Source organism: Anoplopoma fimbria, chromosome 1 (assembly GCF_027596085.1).
Source record: "Anoplopoma fimbria isolate UVic2021 breed Golden Eagle Sablefish chromosome 1, Afim_UVic_2022, whole genome shotgun sequence".
Lineage (NCBI taxonomy): Eukaryota > Metazoa > Chordata > Actinopteri > Perciformes > Anoplopomatidae > Anoplopoma > Anoplopoma fimbria.
Window position 1 is genome coordinate 1,895,522 of NC_072449.1, and position 23,258 is coordinate 1,918,779.

Below are 23,258 nucleotides of genomic sequence, written 5' to 3' on the forward strand. Positions count from 1 at the left end.
TGAAATTTGAAATTTGTATATATTTGTATATATTTATATATATATATATATATATATATATATATATGATATATATATATATATATACATATATATGTAAATATATGACTGTATACATATATATACATATATATGTAAATATATGACTGTATACATATATATCTTCAAGTTTCAAATTGGATCTCCAAATAAAGAGTATTAAACAGTCCGTTTCTGTCGGTCCGGTCCATAGGATCTGATCCAGGTCCGGTCTTTCTCAGTCACAACCAACTGTAACGTAAAGCAAATAAAAATGACGAAAATATTCTACGCATGCGCGGAACGGACCGGGCAGCTTGAACGGAAAATCCGGGTATTTTCATCTGAAACGTCATTCTCAGAACCCGGAAGTAGCAGGCAGACAGTTATATGCATGGTCACGTGACTGTGAGTCACAGAGGAGGTGAAAAGAGTGAAAGTCAATAAGATAACAGGACGACAAGACTCTGCACCTAGTGGTACCATGTGTGTGAGACAGGCTGTGTGGTGAGACAGGCTGTGTGTGAGACAGGTGAGACAGGCTGTGTGGTGAGACAGGCTGTGTGTGAGACAGGTGAGACAGGAGACAGGCTGTGTGAGACAGGAGACAGGCTGTGTGGTGATACAGGCTGTGTGTGAGACAGGGAGACAGGAGACAGGCTGTGTGAGACAGGTTGTGTGAGACAGGAGACAGGCTGTGTGGTGAGACAGGCTGTGTGTGAGACAGGTGAGACAGGAGACAGGCTGTGTGGTGAGACAGGGTGTGTGTGAGACAGGAGACAGGCTGTGTGTGAGACAGGTGAGACAGACAGGCTGTATGGTGAGACAGGTGAGACAGGAGACAGGCTGTATGGTGAGACAGGTGAGACAGACAGGCTGGTGAGACTGGTGAGACAGGAGACAGGCTGTGTGTGAGACAGGTGAGACAGACAGGCTGTGTGTGAGACAGGTGAGACAGACAGGCTGTATGGTGAGACAGGTGAGACATGAGACAGGCTGTATGGTGAGACAGGTGAGACAGGAGACAGGCTGTGTGGTGAGACAGGTGAGACTGACAGGCTGTGTGGTGAGACAGACTGCTAACCTGTCTGTGGCTGCAGGACAGCAGGTGAGTGTCTGTGTTGGTGTCTGTGTTGGTGTCTGTTGGTGTCTGTTGGTGTCTGTTGGTGTCTGTTGGTGTGTGTTGGTGTCTGTGGGTGTCTGTTGTTGTCTGTGTTGGTGTCTGTTGGTGTCTGTGGTGTGTGTTGGTGTCTGTGTCTGTGTTGTGTCTGTTGGTGTCTGTTGGTGTCTGTTGGTGTCTGTTGGTGTCTGTTGGTGTCTCTGTTGGTGTCTGTTGGTGTGTGTTGGTGTCTGTGTTGGTGTGTGTTGGTGTCTGTTGGTGTCTGTGTTGGTGTCTGTTGCTGTCTGTTGCTGTCTGTGGGTGTGAGCTCTGCAGAGGAGCTTCCACTGGTCCGGACGTTGTGTTCTGTTTATTTATAACCGTTCTCTGGTTCCTGACTTACAGGGACGTCAGCTTGTACTTGTAGTTACAGAACGCTGATCAGAAGCATGTTCACACTTTATTCTCCTGTTTAAAGAGAAATAACAAGTCAGAGCGTCTTTAGAGGCTGCAATGCATTTCAATTGATGCGTCTTTGACAAAGCACAGTCATGATCTTTCTGATTTTGGAGTAAAAACATGTAATTATTTGTCCTGTTCATTCATGTAAAAGCTGCTCACTTGGTGGAAACAACAAGATATCATCCGACTTCCAGTTGGCTCGCTAAACACATTAAATGGCATTAAATATTTAACTAAGAGTGCACTTCTTTATTTTTGTCATTACTGGATGTTTGTAGTGTAAATATAAAGATTGTATATAAGGAGAATGTCTTCATGGGTCAGTGTGTGTCACATGATGTGTGGAGTAGAAGTGTTATTTATAATCCAAATGGTTTTATTCACAAAACACATAGTTTAGTTAAAGTTACTATAAGGAACTTTTATTGTTTTGGTTTTTTTGGTGCCCCCTGTGGGCAGAAGTGGTATTACCTCTGAGCACCAGAGTCCCTTTAGAAAACCTCATTTTCCTGCTGTTGTCTCACTTTGTTTGCTAACTGTGTTTTTTACAGAACCGGCTGTGAAGAGGTAGCAGAACAGAAGGATGAGCTCACTGCACAGGTTGGTGACCATATTGTTGTCTGCTGGATGTTTAAATGAGCAACTGTTTGCTAATATATCAACATAACAGCTTTCTTTGTTGTGTTTTCAGCTTGTTGCACTGCCCATAACTGACCAAAATGAACGATTAATATCAAAATGTGAACAGCTATGTGTGCTATTTTATCTTAAAACAACTGCTATTGTCACTGTCACGCCTCCTGAGTAATAAGAGGCAATAAAGAGCCTTCTGGGAAAATAACGTTAATCATATTGATTCATATTACTGAGAAAACAATACAAGGAAAACATTTTTAGTTAAACTTGTGATACCATTTGGAGCTTCCTGCGTGTTTAATCTCTGCTGCTGTACTGGTGTTATTTTAATCTTTGAATGTGAAACATCTGCAGGAAGTTCTGAGTTTTTGAACAATTTAGCATCTGAGCATTACGGTAAAGTTTATGAGTGGAAGTTATAAAACGGTGATCAGACGTGAAACCAGAAGTCAACGTTCATGTTTTATGTCACGTAAAATATGAGATTAATTATTAGCTTTTTAACTTCCTAACACTAGCTGTAAGCAGATTCTAATCACTTGTTAAACCATTTTGAGCTTTCTGTTTGTTCATTTCTCACAGAAGCATGGGACAAGTTTTAATTGAGCGTGATTGTATAAAAGGTCATTGCTTTCAAGTTATGTCGGTGTACCTGCTTTAACCTGCACACAGCCTAATTTACAGCAGTTCTCTGCCAAGAAACTACCACCTGAGGCAGATCTAGGATCAGTTTCAATGCGCCACATTGTGAGGACCGTGGATTGTTGACTGTGGGATTAAAGGGACCTTTCCAGCTTGTCTCTGTGGATTAGCATCATATAGAGATTGTGAACCGACCTGCCTGTTGTGTCGTGTTCTTTTGCAGACAGCTGAGTCAGCTGCTCGGAGCATGGAGGAGGAGGAGGAGGGTGGAGGATTCTCTGTACGCAGCCGCTGGTTTTCACTGCAGGACCTTCTGCTCCACCACTTCAGAACCAGGTGCAAAACCCAGTTTGACAACAACATACAACATACAACTACGACATTAAAAAACCCTTTGAACCCCAAAAACATGCTGGTTGGATGGAAAAGCATGTTTTCTTCAAAGAATCACCAAAATTAAACCGATTATCATAGCTGTAAAAAAACGCTCTTTATCGTCAGATTTTAATTTTTCAAACGGTCGCCGTATACGTCTCTGGTGTCGACCTGTCAATCATTGTAGCCCTAAAGCATCCCCTGCTTTATGGTCTGTTTGACTGTAAATGGAGCATCATTTACTAAATGAACATCATGCTGTATTGAAGAAGACTTGAAACTAGAGATTGAGACCATAAACTCATGTTTACAATGTTTACTGAGGGAATAAATCAAGAGAGAAGTAGAGTCATTTTCTCATAGACTTCTATACAACCAGAGGAGTCGCCCCCTGATGGACAGCAGAGAGAATGCAGCTTTAAGATACTTCAGTATTGACTTCACTCTGCAGAACTGGAGGTTGCTGCCTGTGAAATACATAGTCTCTTTGAGACAGTCAAGAAACACTAAGCACTTTGACTATATAAAATACACAATTTATACAGAAAGATAGAATATGATACAATGGAGATCAAACACAGAGCGTATGAAATATATAATGGTTAATTCAGAGCAAAAGCAGCACTCCAACAAGTGTTTTCTCTTTTTTTTTCTCTTTCAACAGAACTCCTAGAGATCCACAAGAAGAAGCTCTTCCTGTGGTTCAGCCACCTTCCTCAGGAGGAGAAACAGTTCGGGGGTTACTTCAGTCCAGAGACCATGCATGTGGACCCCCTGATCCTGGAAAGAGAGGCCGAGGAGAGGGCAGGAATGCTCATTTCCCCTCTCAAGACCGTGACCCCCTCCAGCCCCTCTGTGACCGTGGAGCAGCTGTTTGAGCCCAGCGATGGCTGGAGTGAAGGTCGGGGGCTCAACGTGTTGCTGTACGGAGCTGTGGGAACCGGGAAAAGCACGGTGGTCCGGAAGCTGGTGCTGGATTGGTGCACTGGGAGAACCCTGACCCAATTCAAGTTGCTGGTCCCTTTCTCTTGTGAGGACCTCGGTCAACTATCAAAGTAAGAGGATATTCTCTAACTCAGGGACATTTTTTTATTGTGTGTTTTATCACAAATATCTGATATTTTGAGATTGGAACTGTGTTATATTTATTGTTTCCCTCATGAGAACCAATCACCAAGACTTACCCTATTTACAAACTGGTCGATCAACAAGACCTGTCCAGCTACCGACCTACCCACCCACCAACCGACAGACCAACCAACCAACCAGCCGACCTAACTATGCAATGGACGTACCTAAATAACTACCAAATCCTACCTACCCACTGACCCACCTACTTACCTACCTACGGACCAGATCGACCTACCGACCTACCTACCTACCTACCTACCTACCTACCTACCTACCTACCTACCTACCTACACGACCTACAGCACTTGGGTACCCTACCGACTTACCTACCTACGAACTGGACAGATCTCCCAACTCTACCGACCGACAGACCTAACGGCCCTATTTACCTACTGACCGGACTGATCTACCTCCCTACCGACCAACCTTCCTATCCTACCTATCAACGGATCGGACCGATTTACTAACCCTACCGACCTAACGACCCTACCTATGGACCGGACTGATCTACCAACCCTGCCTACCTACTGACTGGACAGACCACCCAATGGACCGGACCGATCTACCTACCCTACAGACCTCACTGACCAAGTTACCTACCTATCCTACCTACCCTACCTATCCTACCAACCCTACCAACCTTACCTACCTACAGACCAGACTGGAGTGGTGCCTACAACCCGGACCGGTCTACCTACCCTACCAACCGACCTACCGACCCTACTTACTTCGGACTGGACCGACCGTTCTACAGACCGGAGAGACCTACATACCCAATCCACTGACCGACCTACCTACCAACCTACAGACCGGTCTAACCGTCCTACGGCTGGACAGATCTAATGACCGGCCATCCTACCGACCTACCTACTCACCCTACCTATTCTACCGACCAGTCGACCGACCTCACCGACCACGGCTGCGTCAAACTGTCGTTTGGACTGTGTGTTTGTGGTAAGGTTCACATGATGAATCTCTTCCCTCGTAGGGTGGCTTCCTTAAGGGACCTGGTGAGCAGGAAGTACCTCCACCTAAGAAAACACCCTCTGCTGAGTGGGGAGGGAAACCAGGCCAAGGACGTGCTCTTCCTCTTCAACGGGATGGAGAAGATGAATCTGGATTTCAGAATTGGAGCCACAGAGCTTTGCAGTGATCCTAATGAGGCGCTGTCTCCAGGTGTGGTGGTGGTCAACCTGCTGAGGAAATACCTCCTGCCTGAGGTAAGGGACAGTCCACCATCACCGCAATGTCATTCGTCTTTTCAGTTTCTCTGAAATCCGTCTTAGACTGTCATCTGTCTATTTGCCAATGCCGCACAAAGTTTCGTTAGTAAGCTAGAAAATATTGAAAAGAAAATATCGAATAGTTAAAATGGGTAACTGAAGGCTAAATAGTACTTTCCTGCTGTAGAGGACCAGGTTCCTTTTCTTAAACTGAGAATTTGAGTAATGTTGCTGTCCTGGAAAATTGTGTGACGGTGGTGGTTTAAACCGTGAAGACTCTTTTTCTAAACTCAACCACATAGTTATGTTGCCTCAACTAAATTGTTTCCTGTGAAGACGGAAGTTTATTTTGAAAAGATGTATTTACAAGAAGTAGAAATTGACGTGACAATTCTTTACCTATTTATTTGAAAGACAATAGCAAAGTAAAAAGTGAACCTATCCAAATGAATATACCTTGATATATATAACATTATTGTCCTTTAGGCCATAATTGTCTCCATCTTTTATTCCTCTTAAGGAACAGACTGAACGTAAAGTTTGTAAAAGTATCCTACGTGATCAAAACCATATAAATTGAATCCTGTTATTTTCAATATGTGTGATTAATGTTAATGTCAGTTGCTGTATGTTTCTCAGGCCAGCATCTTGGTCACCACCAGACTGTCTGCCCTGGACCGGGTCCCCCAGAAGTATGTGAGCCGCTACGCACAGATCTGTGGCTTCAATGACCCGGACCGCCAGCGGGCCTACTTCAACAGCCGCCTGCTGCAGCAGAGCGGCGAGTCGGCCAGAAACCAGGAGGCCAACGCTCTCATAGAGCTGCTCTACCTCAACCTGCAGAGAGAAAGCCAGCTGGCTGCAGCCTGCTTCCTCCCGTCCTATTGCTGGCTCACATGTGCTACCTTACACTTCCTCCACTTCACCGACGCCAAGGCGCCCATCCGCACGCTGACCGGCATTTACACCAGTTTCCTCCGGCTGAACTTCGGAGGCGAGGTGCTCGGCGCGAGAACAGGAACCAATGTGCCCCTTCAGGATCACCACAGCTCTCTGATGTTGTACGTGGTCCGTACGCTCGGGAAACTCGCGTTTGACGGCGTGACTCACAGACGCACGTCGTTCTCGGAAAAGGAGCTGGAGCAGTGGATAGGAGGTAAGACCAAGACGGACGAGGAGCTACGTCAGCTCGTCATGTTCCGCACCGACGTGCTCGACTTCTTCTTGGCTCCCTGTGTAGAAAGCGGCAAGCATTTATCAGAAAAACCCGGTGAGAATGACAAGAAGCGGTACGTGTTCGCTGTCCCGGCCATGCAGGAGTACCTGGCGGCTCTCTACGTGGTTCTAGGAGAGAACAAATCGGCTCTGGAGAAGCTGACCAGTCAGGTGACTAAGGCCATCGGTCAGGCCAGTGAGGATGTCAACACCGTCGTCAACATCTTCTCAAAGTTCATCCCCCTCCGGATATTTGCCGTCTTCAACCTCCTGAAGCTTTTTCCGAAGCTCTACGAGAAAATCAGCAGTCACAACAAAGGCAACATTGCCAGAACGATGGCCTCTGAGATGTTCCGCACCGAGGACAGCTACAACGAGGACGTCCTGGACCAGGTGGAGCAAAGCCTCCTGGGAGTCCACGGCCCGAAGCCGAAGCAGTACAGCGAGGGCCAGCCTTTTGAGCTCTACCCCATCTTCATGGGTGGACTGTTGCATTATGGGAACCGTGTCCTTCTCCAGCAACTTGGGTGCAGCATTCAGAGCACCACCGTGGCCCAGATCACACACGCCCTTAGGAAGTACCTGGTCAGAGGTAACGTATATTTATTTATATTTATACGTTTATTCAGTCTTGCTTGTACAGTTTGCTTTGTTTTTCATGTTTGAAGAAGTTGAACCTACCTTAGTGTCAAATATTACACATCTGATGTTTTGAATTTGTAAAATTTAGGGAGATTTATTGGCAGATAAATCAGGGGCTGAGGGGTATGTGGTTGCAATCTGCATCACACCACTAGATGTCACTAAATCTCACACACTGCTCCTTTAAACAATGTTTAATACATTTTAGGTAAAACTTGAAACTTCCTACACTTCAAGTCCATTCAGACCAACCATGTCTTGAAGAAATTGGATTCTGGAGTGTTGATTACTTTCAAATAAACTTTTACTGGACAGATATTGGACATAATCTTCTCGTGTTGTCATGGGTATGGAGCTAAAACAGTAGCTCAATCTAGTCTGAAAAAATCACGACCTTCAAAGGATGAGTTCACCAGCAGTTGCAGTGTGAGTTGAACAAACCAAATCTAAAAATCTAAACTATGGGAGGAGATCAGCTCAAAATTGCAACCAGGAATAATAGCATTTTTGTTCGAGTCCTAGGATTTAAGTGCATTTTGTCCGCTATCTACACTTTCATTTTTGTTTTAGACTCAAATCTTTATAAATCAAGCCTCTCTTTTCCCTTATTTGTATTCTAGAGCTCAGCAAACCACAGCCTCCAGAGGAGCTGATGGATCTCCTGGTCCTCCTGTACGAGTTTCAGAACCCCAGAGTGACCGCAGAGGTTCTGGCCTCGATCAGAACCATCAACCTCGCCAACATCCGTATGACGCCACTCAAGTGCTTCGTGCTGAGTTCGGTGCTCTCGTGCACTCCTGCAAGGTAAAGTGTGGATTGTGGTTCTACTGATAAATGTTCAGTATGTAGGTTTAGTATATTTGTGGTGCTGTATTAATTGCTTTTTATTCACAAAGTGCATCCAAAAGAATATCCTTCTGAACTGGAGCTGCAGTTTTAACTGTTAATATGACGTTATAAATAACATTAGTGAGATTTCCTGTTGCAAAATCTCACTTCTCTCTTGTGCAAAACTATTTATATAGCTTTTTCTGAACCTGTCTGCTCTGAGTCTTGGTGTTACCGTCCGAGCCTTTACTGAATGAGTCCAAGCATAACTGACTGTGTAAAAGGTAAATTAAGTATTTGCACACTTGCAGACTTTCGAGATACGTCTAGAAAAATAAGATCCTAAAGCGTCCATGTACAGCCGTTAACATGAGATTGCATGTTTCAAATCGTTTTGCAGACATTACAGTTGGTCAGTGTATCTCTATATTAGATGCACATAATAAGTACGTTAATATATATATATATTTTTAAATGCATATTGTTATCTTCCTGTAGTTATCACCTGGAAGCGATGGACCTGTCCTCCTGCCTCCTGAATCACGACATGCTTCAGATGCTGTGGCCGGCCTTCAGACACACACACAACCTCAAGTAGGACAAAATCAATAACTGTTTATGTTGAGGTTTGCAGTGAGTAACAAAGGAAACATGTTTGTTTTTTGGGATTAATATAGTACATATAATACTACTAAGAATTGACCAGTGTTCTTTGAACCATAGCAAAGTAAAAACATGAAGAGTAGAGATGCACGGTGTAGTTTGGGCGATTGTTTAAAGACGACCATCCGGTGGGTTTTTCTGATGTTTTTAAATGCATTTTTCCTGACTTTGGATGACTTTGGATGACTTTGGATGACTCCCGTTGCTCGTCCAGCATGTGTTTGCTGTGTGTGTGTTGTGATTGTTGCGTCTGCCTGTCTCTGTTGTCCTCAGTCTGCAGTTTAACAGCCTGGGTCCTGAGTCCTGCGTCCTCCTGAGAGATCTGCTACTAGACCCCATGAGCTCTATCAGATCTCTACAGTAAGACCACACCTTTATTCACGTCTTCATGTTGTTGTTGTTAAGCCAAAGGAATCCTCACTTTATGCTGTCTTTTGATTTGGAATATTCAAATTTTTACTTTTTTTATACACAGTATTTGACTGTTTTGACTGCAACATTTAAATATTTTAACTTGACAACAGGTGGAAAAGAGAGGAACAAAGGTTTTATCTTTCACAGGCTCCAGTGTGAATTGATTCCATCAGCAGGATGTTTTTGTGTTAGGAGTGACATTATTTAACAAATGTATGTGTATTAGAATCTGTCTGTCTGAAACAACTGGCCTTACCAGAAAACGATGTAACCAGGGCCTGCACGAGGTGCACTTCGGAATTTTTGTAACTTGTCATGCGGCACAAATATTTCACTGATAAAAACACTTTTTACATGTCTATGGTTTATACTAATTCCATTTTTAGATGCTTTGGAAACAGAATCTACATTTCAGTAAATATTTTGCAGCCAAATCAAATAGTTTACAGGATATTCAACCTTTGTTTCTTTATAATACATTTAATACTTGACTTCTTTCTTCACAGTTCTTGAATGAAAGTAATATAGTAGACCATGAATATGAGATATGAGTTCTCGGCATAGTGGAGGTTGGTTTATGGTGTTTAGCGTTTAGACTTGTCCTTTTCTTCTCACTTAATTTTTTTGTTTGTGTCGGAGAACATTTTTACGCACAGCTGATAGAATATAAACGCCTCCGTTCATGCTCAGAGCTCGCACGCCATCTGTGGAAATTCACACTACGACGCCAAGCGTGGGTATAAACAGAACTTCATCCTCCAGACTTTGGAGATGAAGCTCAGATCAGAATCCTCCCCAAATCCAGAGCTTCATCTTAACTTCAGGGTTAAACTGTCTCTTTTCTTAGCTGCTAGTAAACTAAACTCAGAACACCTGCCTGATCTAACTGCAGACACAAAAACACATCTCAGAGTTCACACAAGACATTATACTACTTTTTTTACAAGTTGAGTTATTTTGAAGCAGCCGGAGGAAATGCAGTGTAGTTTGTCAGAAGAGTAGTTAAGCTTTTCTTGTCAATTTCTAACACAGGGCTGCACAATAAAATGCCACTTGAAGTCACTTTTTCTTCACAAGAAAACAAAAGATAAGCAGTAACGGTGCTGTTCAATAGTAAGACAACAAGATACGGACACATTAAACAGTACAAATAAAAATACCGGCCACAGCAGGAAATGTATACTATTTATGTTTACTTTCACTTTCACCGAGGAGAAACCACGTAGATGGTCAAGGTTGCTTTTCCTCGCCTCACTGTGAGTGCTCTCCATGATGCAGAAACACAACCTCATGCAAGAACAGTTTGGATTCCTATCTTAACTGTATCTTACTATTTTTGTACCTAAGAGAAAAATTAAAATTTTCTCCTAAATCACTTGTACATGTGGTTCTTGCATGAAACCCAATGAGTGTCCCCATAAAACAGAGTCCACTCTACCACAGTCTCTGGTAGGTTTCACCATCTTTATGCTCAGTTTGTTCTAAACAGAAGACCAGCGTTGTCTCATTATTCCTTTGTGCTCCTCAGACTGTGTGACAACCCTCTGCTGGAGTCCGGAGCCTGCACCCTGCTGGGGGCTCTGCCAGAGAACCGGTCCCTGACACACCTGTCCCTGATGCACACCGGTCTGGGGGACCAGGGGGCCCTGGAGCTGGCCGAGAGGCTCCAGCAGCACGAGGGGCTCCTGGAGCTCAACGTGGCCTACAACAACATCGGGGACAACGCCGCTCTGGCTCTGGTGGACGCCTGCAGGGAGCACCCCGGCCTTCACACCGTGCAGTAAGCGCTCCACTTCTGATATACAGTCTGTGGCTGCGACGCATCAGAAAACTCAGTTTCAGAAAGAAATGTAAAAAGGCCTTGAGGATTTTCCAGAATATCGACCTCAGTAACTTCTAAAGTACCGACAGCAGAACCTTTAACTCCGGACTCTTATAACCGGGTTTCTGGGCTCATCCATAACTGATACTTTAAAGTACAGGATGTGATCTATTAATACGTGTCTTTGTTGGTGTCTTTGTGCAGCTTGTATCTGAACCCTCTCAGCGACGTTGCTAAACAGTCCCTGTATGTCCGAGGCGTTCCCAAGAGCCAAGGCGGCCGGCGGGTCAAGGTCCTGGCTTCAGTCACCGAGGGCTCCGACATCTCCGAGGACTGGCACCCGATCCTCAGCGTGATCCGGAAGAACGCCTCGTCCTGGGACCGGGAACGCGTCAAGCAGCAGCTGAAGGTAAACGCAGAGATGCAGCACGAGGGGGAATCCTCAGGATGCTCTCTGTGGTCTCTTTCTTCACTTCAAAATAAAAGTCCTGCTCCTCTGTGGAAACAGAACAATCCTGACTAGAAGTAGAGAACTCAAACATGTCTTTAGTGCAGAATAACACAGTTATAATGACATAAATCAATGGAATCTAAAACTCCAACATTTACCCAAGTGTCCAGACGTGTTACCAATGACGGAAAAAGAAAATGGAGGCTTTACGTGTTATAAATATATTAAACTATTTACATATTTACAGCCTCTCCTCTCCTCTCCTCTCTGTGTTCAGCCTGAAGTTCAGTCAAAGTTTCTCAGATTTGTTGTCACATGACTGTTGGTCTCAGATGAATCAATCATGTCTTCATAGTTTCACTGAGGAGCTCAGAATTTAATGTTTTTTACAGAATCTGATCAAAACAAACGGTTTATTTAGGGCGAGATTTTAAATGAGACATGTAGAATAAAATGTTTTTGAGGAAAAATAAAATTGTTTGTTTTTCCTGACGGAAGCGTTCGTCACACATGATGTGTTCAAGGACCGTTGAACTTGAGGTTTCTTCCTTATTTTGGAAGTTTTTTTGGTGAGAGGGTCCAAGGACAGAGGAGGTCTTATGTCTTATACAAATAAATAGAAGTGAAAGATGAAAATGTGACGAGGATATCTGTTCTTACAGCTTCTGGCTCTGATTTTTAAAAAAGGGAGTAGTTTTGGGTGGTTGCTTAAAGGGTTAACCAAGCAGAAAGCTACTCACAATGAGAAAGCATGACTGCATCAATAAGCAAGCTCTCTCTCTCTCTCTCTCTCTCTCTCTCTCTCTCTCTCTCTCTCTCTCTCTCTCTCTCTCTCTCTCTCTCTCTCTCTCTCTCTCTCTCTCTCTCTCTCTCTCTCTCTCTCTCTGGTGTCTCTCTCTCTCTCTCTCTCCCTCTCTCTCTCTCTCTCTCTCTCTCTCTCTGTCTCACTCTCTGTCTCTCTCTCTCTCTCTCTCTCTGTCTCTCTCTGTCTCTCTCTGTCTCTCTCTCTCTCTCCCTCCCTCTCTCTCTGTCTCTCTCTGTCTCTCTCTCTGTCTCTCTCTCTCTCTCTCTCTCTCTGTCTCTCTCTCTGTCTGTCTCTGTCTCTCTCTCTGTCTCTCTCTCTCTCTCTCTCTCTCTCTCTCTCTCTCTCTCTCTGTCTCTCTCTCTGTCTCTCTCTCTGTCTCTCTCTCTCTGTCTCACTCTCTGTCTGTCTCTCTCTCTCTCTCTCTCTGTCTCTGTCTCTCTCTCTCTCTCTCTCTCTGTCTCTGTCTCTCTCTCCTCTCTCTCTCTCTCTCTGTCTCTCTCTCTCAGGTGTTCCTCAGGGATCTGGATTGGGGCCGTCAGCAGCAGCAGAGCTTCTGGAAGAGGCTTCACTTCAGACGGGTGGAGAAGGGCGTCCGTCAGACGCTGCAGCAGCTGGAGAAGGACGATCTACCTCCGTCATCAGGATACGGAAGATGAGAGAGAGAGAGAGAGAGACAGAGAGAGAGACAGAGAGATTGTAAAGAAGATGACTTTGTTTTTTGCACCAAACTCAGAGATTAAAAAGCCTCGACAGAGAGCTCTTACATACTTTAAGGTTCTGAGGATGTATGAGGGTGTAAAATGTTGCGGTTATAGATTATGAAACTGAATCACCGTTGTGTTATGAATATTCAGTTTACAGTGCGTCGTTTTTTTAAATCTAATGTGGATTAGAACAAATACAGCTGTTATTTAACAGATGACAAAGAACAAAAAAAGGGATATTTAAAAACGAGGTAATGCAATAAATAAATAGTCCTCGGAAAAGTCCTTCTTGAAATACATCAATAATATTATATCGGTTCCAAAAACAAACCATTACTGTAAATATTAAAAATACTATCTGCATGTTTTTAGAACATAAACTGAAGATGAAGCCTCACATCTCACTGTTTGTGATTAAGAAAAGGCCCAATCCCAGTGTCTCCTTTAAAGCCTTAACTGTAAGATACCAATGAGGAAAGCACTCTTCCTGCGACATATCACGTTACCATGACAACGTCATAATTCCGGTACAATTTGGGGTATTTTTTTCATATTTTATCACCCCTCATGTGAACGTCATGTGAACGTCTTCCAGGGTTTTCCCCTCATGAAATGAGAGCTAAATGTTGAATAAATCTATTTACTCGTCTTTGTCGTAACGGGTTCAGTAAAAACGTTCAATGTTTGATGAATAAAACCAGCCGTGTAATGTTCTTTATGTTACATCAGGTTTATGGATCGTCTTTAATCCTTCAAGGACTTCTTGCAGTGCTAGTTGGCTAAGCGCTAACATGCTAACTGACCTGCTAACATGAGTGAACAATAGAAAAGTCACGTTGGTGCCTCTTTAAAGTCTTCCAGATGTTTGGCTGATGTTTTATTTGGAGCCAAAATCAATGTGAAGCCATATCAATAATTATGAAATGTACTGTTTATTGTTGTTGTTTTCCCCCTTGGACCTCTTCTTCCTCCTCCTCCTCTTCCTCCTCCTCTAACATGTTCACTTTACCGTGTTTGCCGTTGACTGTAATCTGTATTTGTTTTCTCTCTGTTTGTTTTTGACTCCATTAATGTTTTGATTTCAGTAAAAAATGACTGAATTGTTTAATTAAGAATATTTTAAAAGTTAAAGTTAAACAACGGTTTGTGTTTAGTTAACGTTTCTGTTAAGTGTTCTAGTTAAAGGAACAAGTGAACAAGAACCCAAACGGTTTGTGTTTTTGTTAAAGGTAAATCTAAACAGACTGATGTCAGATGTTTATTAAATGTTCAATTCTGCTTATTTAGTTTTTTATGTCCTATCAGATTTGTTCTCAGAGCAGAATGATGCATGTTCAGTGCTGTGTAAATGAAATAGGCCTGTGCTGTGATGTTGGTGATGAAGTGCATTAAAACATGTTGCATTAAAGTGTTAAAAGGACTATTTGGTCATAAAACAGTATTTGATAAATGTTTATGATAAACCTTCCGGTATGAAAGACGACGTCGACCTGATGGTGGCGCTAGACATCACGAAGAGTTCAGAGTCATCAGCAAACATCCATCAGTGAAACTTAATCACCTCAACGAGAAACACTTTGATCCTCAATTATTCTTTTAATTCAGTTTATAAAAGAAGATTTTGTTGATTTGGCAAAACCTTTAGTCTTCTTCCTCCTCCTCTTCCTCTTCCTCCTCCTCCCTTCTCCTCCTCCTCCTCCCCTCCTCCTTCCTCCCTCCTCCTCTTCCCACTCTTCCTATTCTTCCTCCTCCCTCTTCCTCCTCCTCTTCATCCTCCTCCTCCTCTTCATTCTTCCTCCTCCTCCTCCTCTTCATCCTCCTCCCCTCCTCCTCCTCTTCCTCCATAATGTGTAACACCACCAGGTAAATGTTTAACTCGTCTAACCTGTGTGGAGAAAGGACCGTCTCACCTGCTGAAGGCGTCGTTTATTGTGTGTGTGTGTGTGTGTGTGTGTGTGTGTGTCTGTGTGTGTGTGTGTGTGTGTGAGAGCTGTGAACCTTGTCCGTCCACAGTGTCCTCAGTCTAAGCAGGGACACAAACACACTCAGGACTCCACAGGTAAGCTCTCTCTCTCTCTCTCTCTCTCTCTCTCTCTCTCTCTCTCTCTCTCTCTCTCTCTCTCTATCACCGTATATCATTTATAAGTGAAGTCAAAGTACCTGATTGTTCTTTTTATGTTTTTAAAGACCGTTTGAAATCTGATGAATGCTTCATTAAACCTCTGACTTCTTCCATCAGTATCTGAATTTGTCCTTTTAAGAGCGTTAACTCAACAATAATTAATCTTATTAACATGCGTTTAACAATAACACAAGAGAACCCTGTCAGCTAAAACAACATTTAAAGCAACCGGTTTGAATTTCTCTCTTATCACCGATGTTACACAAGTAGTTGTTTCATTTCATATACAGTGCTGAACATGAATCATTTGACTATTTCAATATTCAAAAATGAGAATGAAAGTCTTGATATCTCTCTAGAGGAGAGTCTTCATGGTGATGGAGGTTTGGTGTCTACATCACCTGTGTGTGTGTGTGTGTGTGTGTGTGTGTGTGTGTGTGTGTGTGTGTGTGTGTGTGTGAAGGTAACCTCACAGCACAGATCCTTCTTTTCATGTTTTGAGATCTGATATTTCCTACGACTGCTTCTGGTTAAACAGTTACTCCGTATGTTTGTGTTTGAGACATTTCTTTAACAGAAACCTCTGCACACACACACACACACACACACAGAGGAAACAGTTATACAGTCCGTTCTTACCGGTTGTTTTTTAAATGTCCTTGTTTGCACTGGACCCCCCCCTCACCCGGTCCCTTGTTTACGCTATAAAGGAGGTTATTTATTACCATGAATGAACTAATCGCTGACTTCCTGTTCCTCTTGGTGTTTTCTGGAGCGATCCGAGGAAGGTCGGTCTCTCTTCACATCCTCAGGGTTCAACACAGGAGCAATAAGGCTCCGGTGTGGGGTTATAGAACATGAGGATGACTGGTTTGTTTCATTAAGGCGGCTGCAGAAAGCCCACTGTGATGGTGAGAATTACATTTCTGGAAAGAACGTGTCACAAAGCTCAAGACCTTCATTCAATAGCCTTGAACTCTCGGGTCAAAGAGGGCTAATGAGCCAATAAATCAGTCAATCAAACTTTATTTGTAGAGAACCTTTCACACAGGTGAGAGAAGTTCAAAGAGCTTCACCGACACGCTGAAGAATGAGACGAGAGGAAGGTTCAAACATCAGAAAATACAAAAGCAGAATCTCATAGTGTCCCTGTGTTTCCAACAGGCTGCCAGGATGCGATGGAATCTCCACGGTAAGAACTGATTTATGCTCTTCGTCTGTGTTTAAGATCTTATGAAGAGATTTATCTGACTAGAAAACAAGGAATCTGTCTTCCTTCTTCACACGTCTCCATCAGCTGATCTACTTCACACTTTACGGGTGTTTTGCAGGAGACCCAACGGAGTGCTTTTGTTGAATTTGGTGCAATTAAGAAACAAAATATTAATAAACTTGAATTAAAACAAGCTAATAGCAGCGAGAGGAGCTGCAGACTTTACAACCAAACTCTTCTTCACTTTCCTGGAGTCAAAGAGCTGACAGCCAACTGGAAGTCCAATCAAACCAGAGTGTTTTTCACTGATGTTACTGAACGAGAGCATCACTGTATGTCCTCGCTGTAACTTCATACCAACTTTAAACACTAATAACATTTCTGCACCATCTGTGACTCTCATTACATTTATAGTCTTTTCAAAATAAACTGCGTCTTCACAGGATACTACTTAGTTATGTAACCCTTAAATATTTTGAAATACAGACCTGATGTCTCTGAGTCTCACAGAACAGTTTTAATTGTAATTATACTTTATGAAATCTGTTGTGTTCACAGTTATGCAGCGATGACAGAACTTTGATATCACAGAAGCAGATAACAGCTGAACTGTGAGCTCCTTATCGACTCGATACTTTGACAACAAGGACGACTATTCTCTCAGCAACATGTGTTCATCGTCAGCAGAAGAGTTGATATTCAGTTAACCAGTATGGTGAAGGCGAGGTTTATGACAAATACATATTGTACTGGGCTTAATGATCCAACATGAATATAGTTAAAGGGGACAGATCATTAAAATCTCACTTTGCCTAGTTAGGTTTAAGAAGATATGATGAAAAGATCAACCACAGAAGTACCATAACTACCTTACACAACCTACGCAACAAATAAATGAAAGTTGACTTCCTGTTTCATACGAGGAATGAACAGGTTCCTTTTGACGAAAGATCCAGGTTTGTTGGAAACATCCACCTCCTTTCCAACTCGCACTGTGTGTGATTATGTGGACTTTATACTTCCTGGTTACGTGGATCACGAAATTATTAAATTGGATATTTACGAATTACAACACATTCTTTTTTGTCGGTATCGCTACGAATGCTGGGTGAGACCAAACTGAACTGATGCTCCTCATCACCAGGAAACCTCAGTGAAATAATAATAATAATAATAATAATAATAATAATAATAATAATAATAATAATAATAATTTATATAGCATCTTTAAAAACAGAGTTTACAAAGTGCTTTGACAGACAAAGCAGCAAAAGCAAGACAATAAAACAACAGAAGACCAACTAAGGTAAAGGTTAAACCTGATAAAAGAGTAGAATAGATGAAACAATAAAAACAATCAATAGGATAAAAATAGACTAAGAAAATGAAATAAAATAAAATAAATAGAATTAATAAAATGAATAAGATGAATAACATAAATATAATAGATAGATATGAATGTAAACCACTGGGTTCCTGTTTGTTCAATTGATTAAAAAATATATCTTGAATCACATGATTCTTTTAAATGATCAGAAGTGAGTCTACTGGAATGAAATATAACGTCCAGAACACTGATATGTTCCTTTAAAAAACAGCCATTTGTGTTTTTATATAGAAGCTGAATTCTATTCTGTCCTTCTTTCAGTTTTACCTTCAATCCAAAGGAAGGAATCGATAATCCGGCTCTGGTGATCACAGATGACCCTGGTGAGAACACAAACCTTCACATTGACCTTTAATAAATCATGCTTTCCCTGTTGATGATCTTCACTCGCCGTGTGTTCAGAGCCTCACAGCCTCGCGCCCAGACTCTGCCACCTGAAGCGTCTGGAGGGTCAAAGCTTTGGCTTCTTCTTACGAACGGACCCGAGAGGCCGGAGCTTTGAGGTCAGAGACGTGGAGCCGTGGAGCCCCGCGGAGCACGGAGGCCTCAGGGAGGGGGACCGGGTCCTGGAGGTCAACCAGGAGTTTGTGCTCAACGTGGACTTCTGCAGGGTCGGTGTCCACAGCCTGGTTCATAAGAAGTCTGATGTCTGGAGCAAGATACTGAAACATCTGCTGGGCGTCTTTTAAACTCTGTTTTTATGTGTGTATAATGAGCTGAAACTAAGAATTGTTCATTTCATTTAGCTTAAAAAAAGCGGTCGTCTTCCACGGAGTTAACTTCATAGACTTCATTCTTCATTCTTCATAAAACAGTTATTTTAATCAAGGATGGATCTAAATATTTAAGTAACAGTGTTTAACATGAAATGGAGTTTATTCACTTAATCATCTGTGTCTCTCTGCAACGTCCTGACAGATTGTGAGGAAGATCCAGTCGTGTGGATTACATTTGTTTCTGCTGGTGTTGAGAGGAGACGAGTATGAACAGGTATGAAGATTAAAATCATAATCTTATTCTCGTGCCGCATTATGAGGACACTCTGCTGACATGACGTCCTTTTACATGAAACCAGCTGGAACTGGCACCAAAATAGAGACTAACCAGATCTTATTAACCACTATGATATATAAACTGTAATAACTATAATAACTCTGCACACCACAGTGCAACTGGGAATCCATCCCAAACACAGACTGTATAGAAGAAGAGGACGTAGTCGTTGTAACGTCACTCATTGGTTTTGGTCTGATGTTATGAGGCCTTGGGTTTGCCAATTTGGCCGTCGCCATCTTGGCTTTTTGGCAACCAGTGAACAGGAAGTGACCATATATGGACTGAGGAGGAGTGACGTAGAGACGCCGTATACGTCTCTGGTGTCGACCTGTCAATCAGTGTGTAGCCCCGCCCTAAAGCATCCCCTGCTTTATGGTCTGTTTGACTCTAAATGGAGCATCATTTACTAAATGAACATCATGCTGTATTGAAGAAGACTTGAAACTAGAGATTGAGACCATAAACTCATGTTTACAATGTTTACTGAGGGAATAAATCAAGAGAGAAGTAGAGTCATTTTCAAAAACGATGCTAAAGAGAGTAACGTGACAAAACAAATGTCTTTATTTCCAGGCCGTGTCTATCGGTTTGGATCTGCAGAAGCTGGCCAAGTCCTCCAAAGGGGACGGCTGGTCCAGACCCAGACTGTGTCACGTCAGCGGACACCCGGAGCTCGGCCTCGGGATGACCTTCACCTCAGTGGAAGGTACCAACACACAGAGTGTTAACTACTCATTCACAGACAGAGAGGCTGAATACAGTCTGATGTTCAGGGCTTCAACTAGTTCACAAGAACCAGAATGAATGCCAGAAGATCTTGTGACAATCTGCTCTCCATTAATGATTCACTTCCTGCTCTCTAGAAGAACCGGCTTAAAAAGGTCCTGAGGCCAGGCTAGCTGTTTCCCCATGCTTACAGTCTTTATGCTAAGCTAAGCTAATCACATGACTCCAGCTCTGTGCTTGAAGTGACAGTGAGGAACTTCTATCTGGTTCTGATCCAGTCTCAGTTTAGTCCTGATCCTCTATAGACCTCCATCAGTAAACAGACCATCAGAGAGAAGATCGTCTGTTTCTATAAAGTTATTCTTAAAGCTCGTCATCGGAGCCACCGGGTCGGATTCTGGAGAAACCAGATGAGATCATGAAGGTTCACCAGAAACTCCTTCAGACCAGACTCCAGCAGAGACCAGTCCACCGTGGACAGACCCAGATCCAGCAGAGACCAGTCCACCGTGGACAGACCCAGATCCAGCAGACCAGTCCACCAGTTCCGTCTTCATTTCAGCCTTTAACCTGCAGTTGGAGCTCCGGAGGGAGGAGGAGAGCTCAGCTCCCGGCAGCAGCAGCGACCTCCTCCTCCTCCTCCTCCTCCTCCTCCTCCTCCTCCTCCTCCTCCTCCTCTTCCTCCTCCAGGAGCAGATCTTCTCCTCTAATACAGAAGTATTTAAAAACATTGGACAGTGAAGCAAAAAACTATTAAATGAAAAATAGAAAACAAAATAGGAAGTGAAACAAGTTGATAGTGATCAAAACAATTTTAAGACAAAGAAGAAAACAAAAATATAAAATAAATATAAAATAAATATAAAATAAATATAAAATAAATATAAAATAAATATAAAATAAATATAAAATAAATGCAGCTAGAAAAAGATGGAATTAATTAGGTTTTTCTTCAAACCATAAGTACAAGTATCTGGTTTTATTTGGACGATAATAAGAGTTTGCTCCAACTAGATGACGTCAGCAGGAAGCCTGATAATTAATTAACTTTCTCTGTAAACTCCAGTTTGCTGGTAACAAAGGTCACTGGTTTTATTCCACAACATACTGATAATAATGATCATGATGGTTATGATAATATTCTGTGTCCTCAGGTCAGAAGGGCCACTTTACGGTGAACACAGTGACCGACGGTCCGGCAGAGAGAGCCGGCGTCTGCTCCGGAGACCGACTGATCTGGATCAACGGCGTCCTGGTGTCCACGCTCACACCGTCCACGCTCAACAGAACCGTACGAGTCCAGATCCCTCAGTAAACCATCCAAACCAGTGTGTGTTAGACATTAACCAGTACCGGTCCTTCAGGTGAAGAAGAGCGGCGACTCGGTGACGGTGCTGGTCATCGATCGGGGGGGCGAGTCCTGCAGCGTCCGGAGGAAGACGCCCGTCCTCCCCGTGGTGGCAGAATGCCGCGGCCTCCCGCACGAACCCAAAACCATGCGTCTGGTTAAAGGACGCGACGGGTACGGCTTCCTGCTGAGACAAGAGAAGCTGGCAGGTTCTCAGAGGAAAGGTGAGAAACAAGATGGTCACATGACAACAAGATGACCTCCAGTTCTTCAGAGTGAAGTCAATGCTTCATGTGTTAAAGCTGCATTCTCTCTCCTGTCCACCAGGGGGCGACTCCTCTGGTTGTATAGAAGTCTATGAGAAAATGACTCTACTTCTCTCTTGATTTATTCCCTCAGTAAACATTGTAAACATGAGTTTATGGTCTCAATCTCTAGTTTCAAGTCTTCTTCAATACAGCATGATGTTCATTTCTTCAATACAGCATGATGTTTTTTTTTTTTTTACAGAATCTGGTTAAAGCAAACGGTTTATTTGAGACGAGATTTTTAAATGAGTCACATAGAATAAAATGTTTTTGATGAAAGATCACACGTTTAGGGTTCAATTTCGCAGCTTTTCCTGACAGAAGCATTGGTTACACATGATGTGTTCAAGGACTGTTGGAGAGATGAAATTTGACGATAATGATTTTGGCTGTGATTAAAGGATGAGACGCCGTATACGTCTCTGGTGTCGACCTGTCAATCAGTGTGTAGCCCCGCCCTAAAGCATCCCCTGCTTTATGGTCTGTTTGACTCTAAATGGAGCATCATTTACTAAATGAACATCATGCTGTATTGAAGAAGACTTGAAACTAGAGATTGAGACCATAAACTCATGTTTACAATGTTTACTGAGGGAATAAATCAAGAGAGAAGTAGAGTCATTTTCTCATAGACTTCTATACAACCAGAGGAGTCGCCCCCTGGTGGACAGGAGAGAGAATGCAGCTTTAACACATGAAGCTTTGACTCTGGAGGTTGTCTCCTGGTCAGAATTGTATGTCAAATGCAGTTTGCCAAAAATACAAGGATGTTCTACTAACTTGTTCAAAGAAAACATGTTTTTCAATCCCACTGGTGTTCTTTCCTTCATCTCAGTGATAATCAGATGATTTCAGTTTCTCTGAACTTCTTACATTTCCTCTCCCGTCCTCCTCCAGTTCATGTGCTGAGGGAGGTGGATGAGGGCAGCCCAGCCGAGGCGATGGGGATGGAGGACGGAGACCTTCTGCTGGCCGTCAACGGGAAACCTGTGGAGTCTCTGGAGCACGACGACATCGTCACAGAGATCCGACAGAGCGAAGATAAAGTCGTCCTCACCTCCATATCTACTCCAGGAAGAGCCTTCTACAGAGAGGTGACTACAGCGCCATCATCACACACAAATCTGCGGCAGAACTCGTCTTCATCTGTTTTCTGTTGTTTGTTCTTCAGTTAGGTATTTCTCCGCTGTTGTTCTATGAGGAGGGTTTAGTCCAGCAGAACAAGAACCAGAGGGGAACCCTTCAGAGAGACGGAGACGGATGTCCAACGATCCACATCCAGGGAGGAGAGGAGACGAGGATCTGTCAGGAACTTTAACCACAGAGGTCATATATTCATTACATCCTAGTATCGTTTCTTTTCTTCTCCTTGTGGTCTTGTTTTTCACTTCACAAACAAAGTCCAATAACAAATCACCATGTGGGTTCAGATCAGCCCGACCTCTCCAGAGATATGTGCTCCTTCTGAATAAATAACTTCATCACATGATTGTATGTTTTTGTGTTTTCCAGCCGTCAGAGAACAGGTTTTGCTTTCTTCATCAGCAGACGAGGTGCTCAGTTGATGGAAGTAAATGTTTTTCCTGCTGTCGGAGGTCAGATGCTTTGAAACAAAGTCGTGTTATTGTTTTGATTTATTTTAAAATCACTCTCCAAAATCTTCTGTGTGTAATTGTCCTCTGAGATCAGCTGTTTGGAACATGATGCTCCTCTAAATATGTAATGAGATCCCGGGAGAAACTCTCCTTCTGTACATTCTGATCCATATGTTTTTATTAATTATAAACAGTGTTCATTATTTAAGCTTACTGTGTGATTAAATGAAATGATTAAGCTCCATAAAAGCTGAACATGGTGGTGCTCTTCATGGTCTTATACGATGCACTCTGATATGAGCCTTTATATCAGTATAAACGTTGTTTTTGTTGTGGTGTTATTTATTTTGGGGTGGACAATATTCATGGAGGT

The 23,258-nt window shown here is 42.8% G+C and overlaps 2 protein-coding genes across 5 annotated transcripts; both read left to right on the forward strand.

Moving 5' to 3' along the window:
- Positions 1-694: 694 nt before the first annotated feature.
- nlrx1 (NLR family member X1) lies at positions 695-14,540 on the forward strand. Of its 3 annotated transcripts, none has more exons than XM_054602419.1 (13): positions 695-745; positions 916-1,126; positions 2,131-2,179; positions 3,081-3,193; positions 3,897-4,287; positions 5,352-5,583; positions 6,226-7,393; positions 8,064-8,247; positions 8,770-8,865; positions 9,208-9,294; positions 10,877-11,128; positions 11,375-11,579; positions 12,933-14,540. In XM_054602419.1, exons 3-13 carry the CDS (start codon positions 2,163-2,165, stop codon positions 13,080-13,082), a joined length of 2,895 nt encoding a protein of 964 aa, XP_054458394.1. In that variant the 5' UTR covers positions 695-745; positions 916-1,126; positions 2,131-2,162; the 3' UTR covers positions 13,083-14,540. The 3 variants fall into 3 exon arrangements, with proteins under 3 accessions (XP_054458394.1, XP_054458377.1, XP_054458385.1); XM_054602402.1 differs by having other exon boundaries at positions 739-769; positions 818-1,126; XM_054602410.1 differs by having other exon boundaries at positions 741-871; positions 968-1,126.
- A 573-nt stretch (positions 14,541-15,113) lies between these two features.
- Positions 15,114-23,238, forward strand: LOC129094966 (Na(+)/H(+) exchange regulatory cofactor NHE-RF3-like). 2 transcript variants are annotated; one of them, XM_054603290.1, is made up of 10 exons: positions 15,114-15,189; positions 16,417-16,444; positions 18,114-18,175; positions 18,255-18,463; positions 18,771-18,842; positions 19,482-19,614; positions 20,789-20,925; positions 20,999-21,206; positions 22,188-22,384; positions 22,462-23,238. In XM_054603290.1, exons 2-10 carry the CDS (start codon positions 16,431-16,433, stop codon positions 22,606-22,608), a joined length of 1,179 nt encoding a protein of 392 aa, XP_054459265.1. In that variant the 5' UTR covers positions 15,114-15,189; positions 16,417-16,430; the 3' UTR covers positions 22,609-23,238. The 2 variants fall into 2 exon arrangements, with proteins under 2 accessions (XP_054459265.1, XP_054459275.1); XM_054603300.1 differs by having other exon boundaries at positions 22,466-22,589.
- Positions 23,239-23,258: the final 20 nt, after the last annotated feature.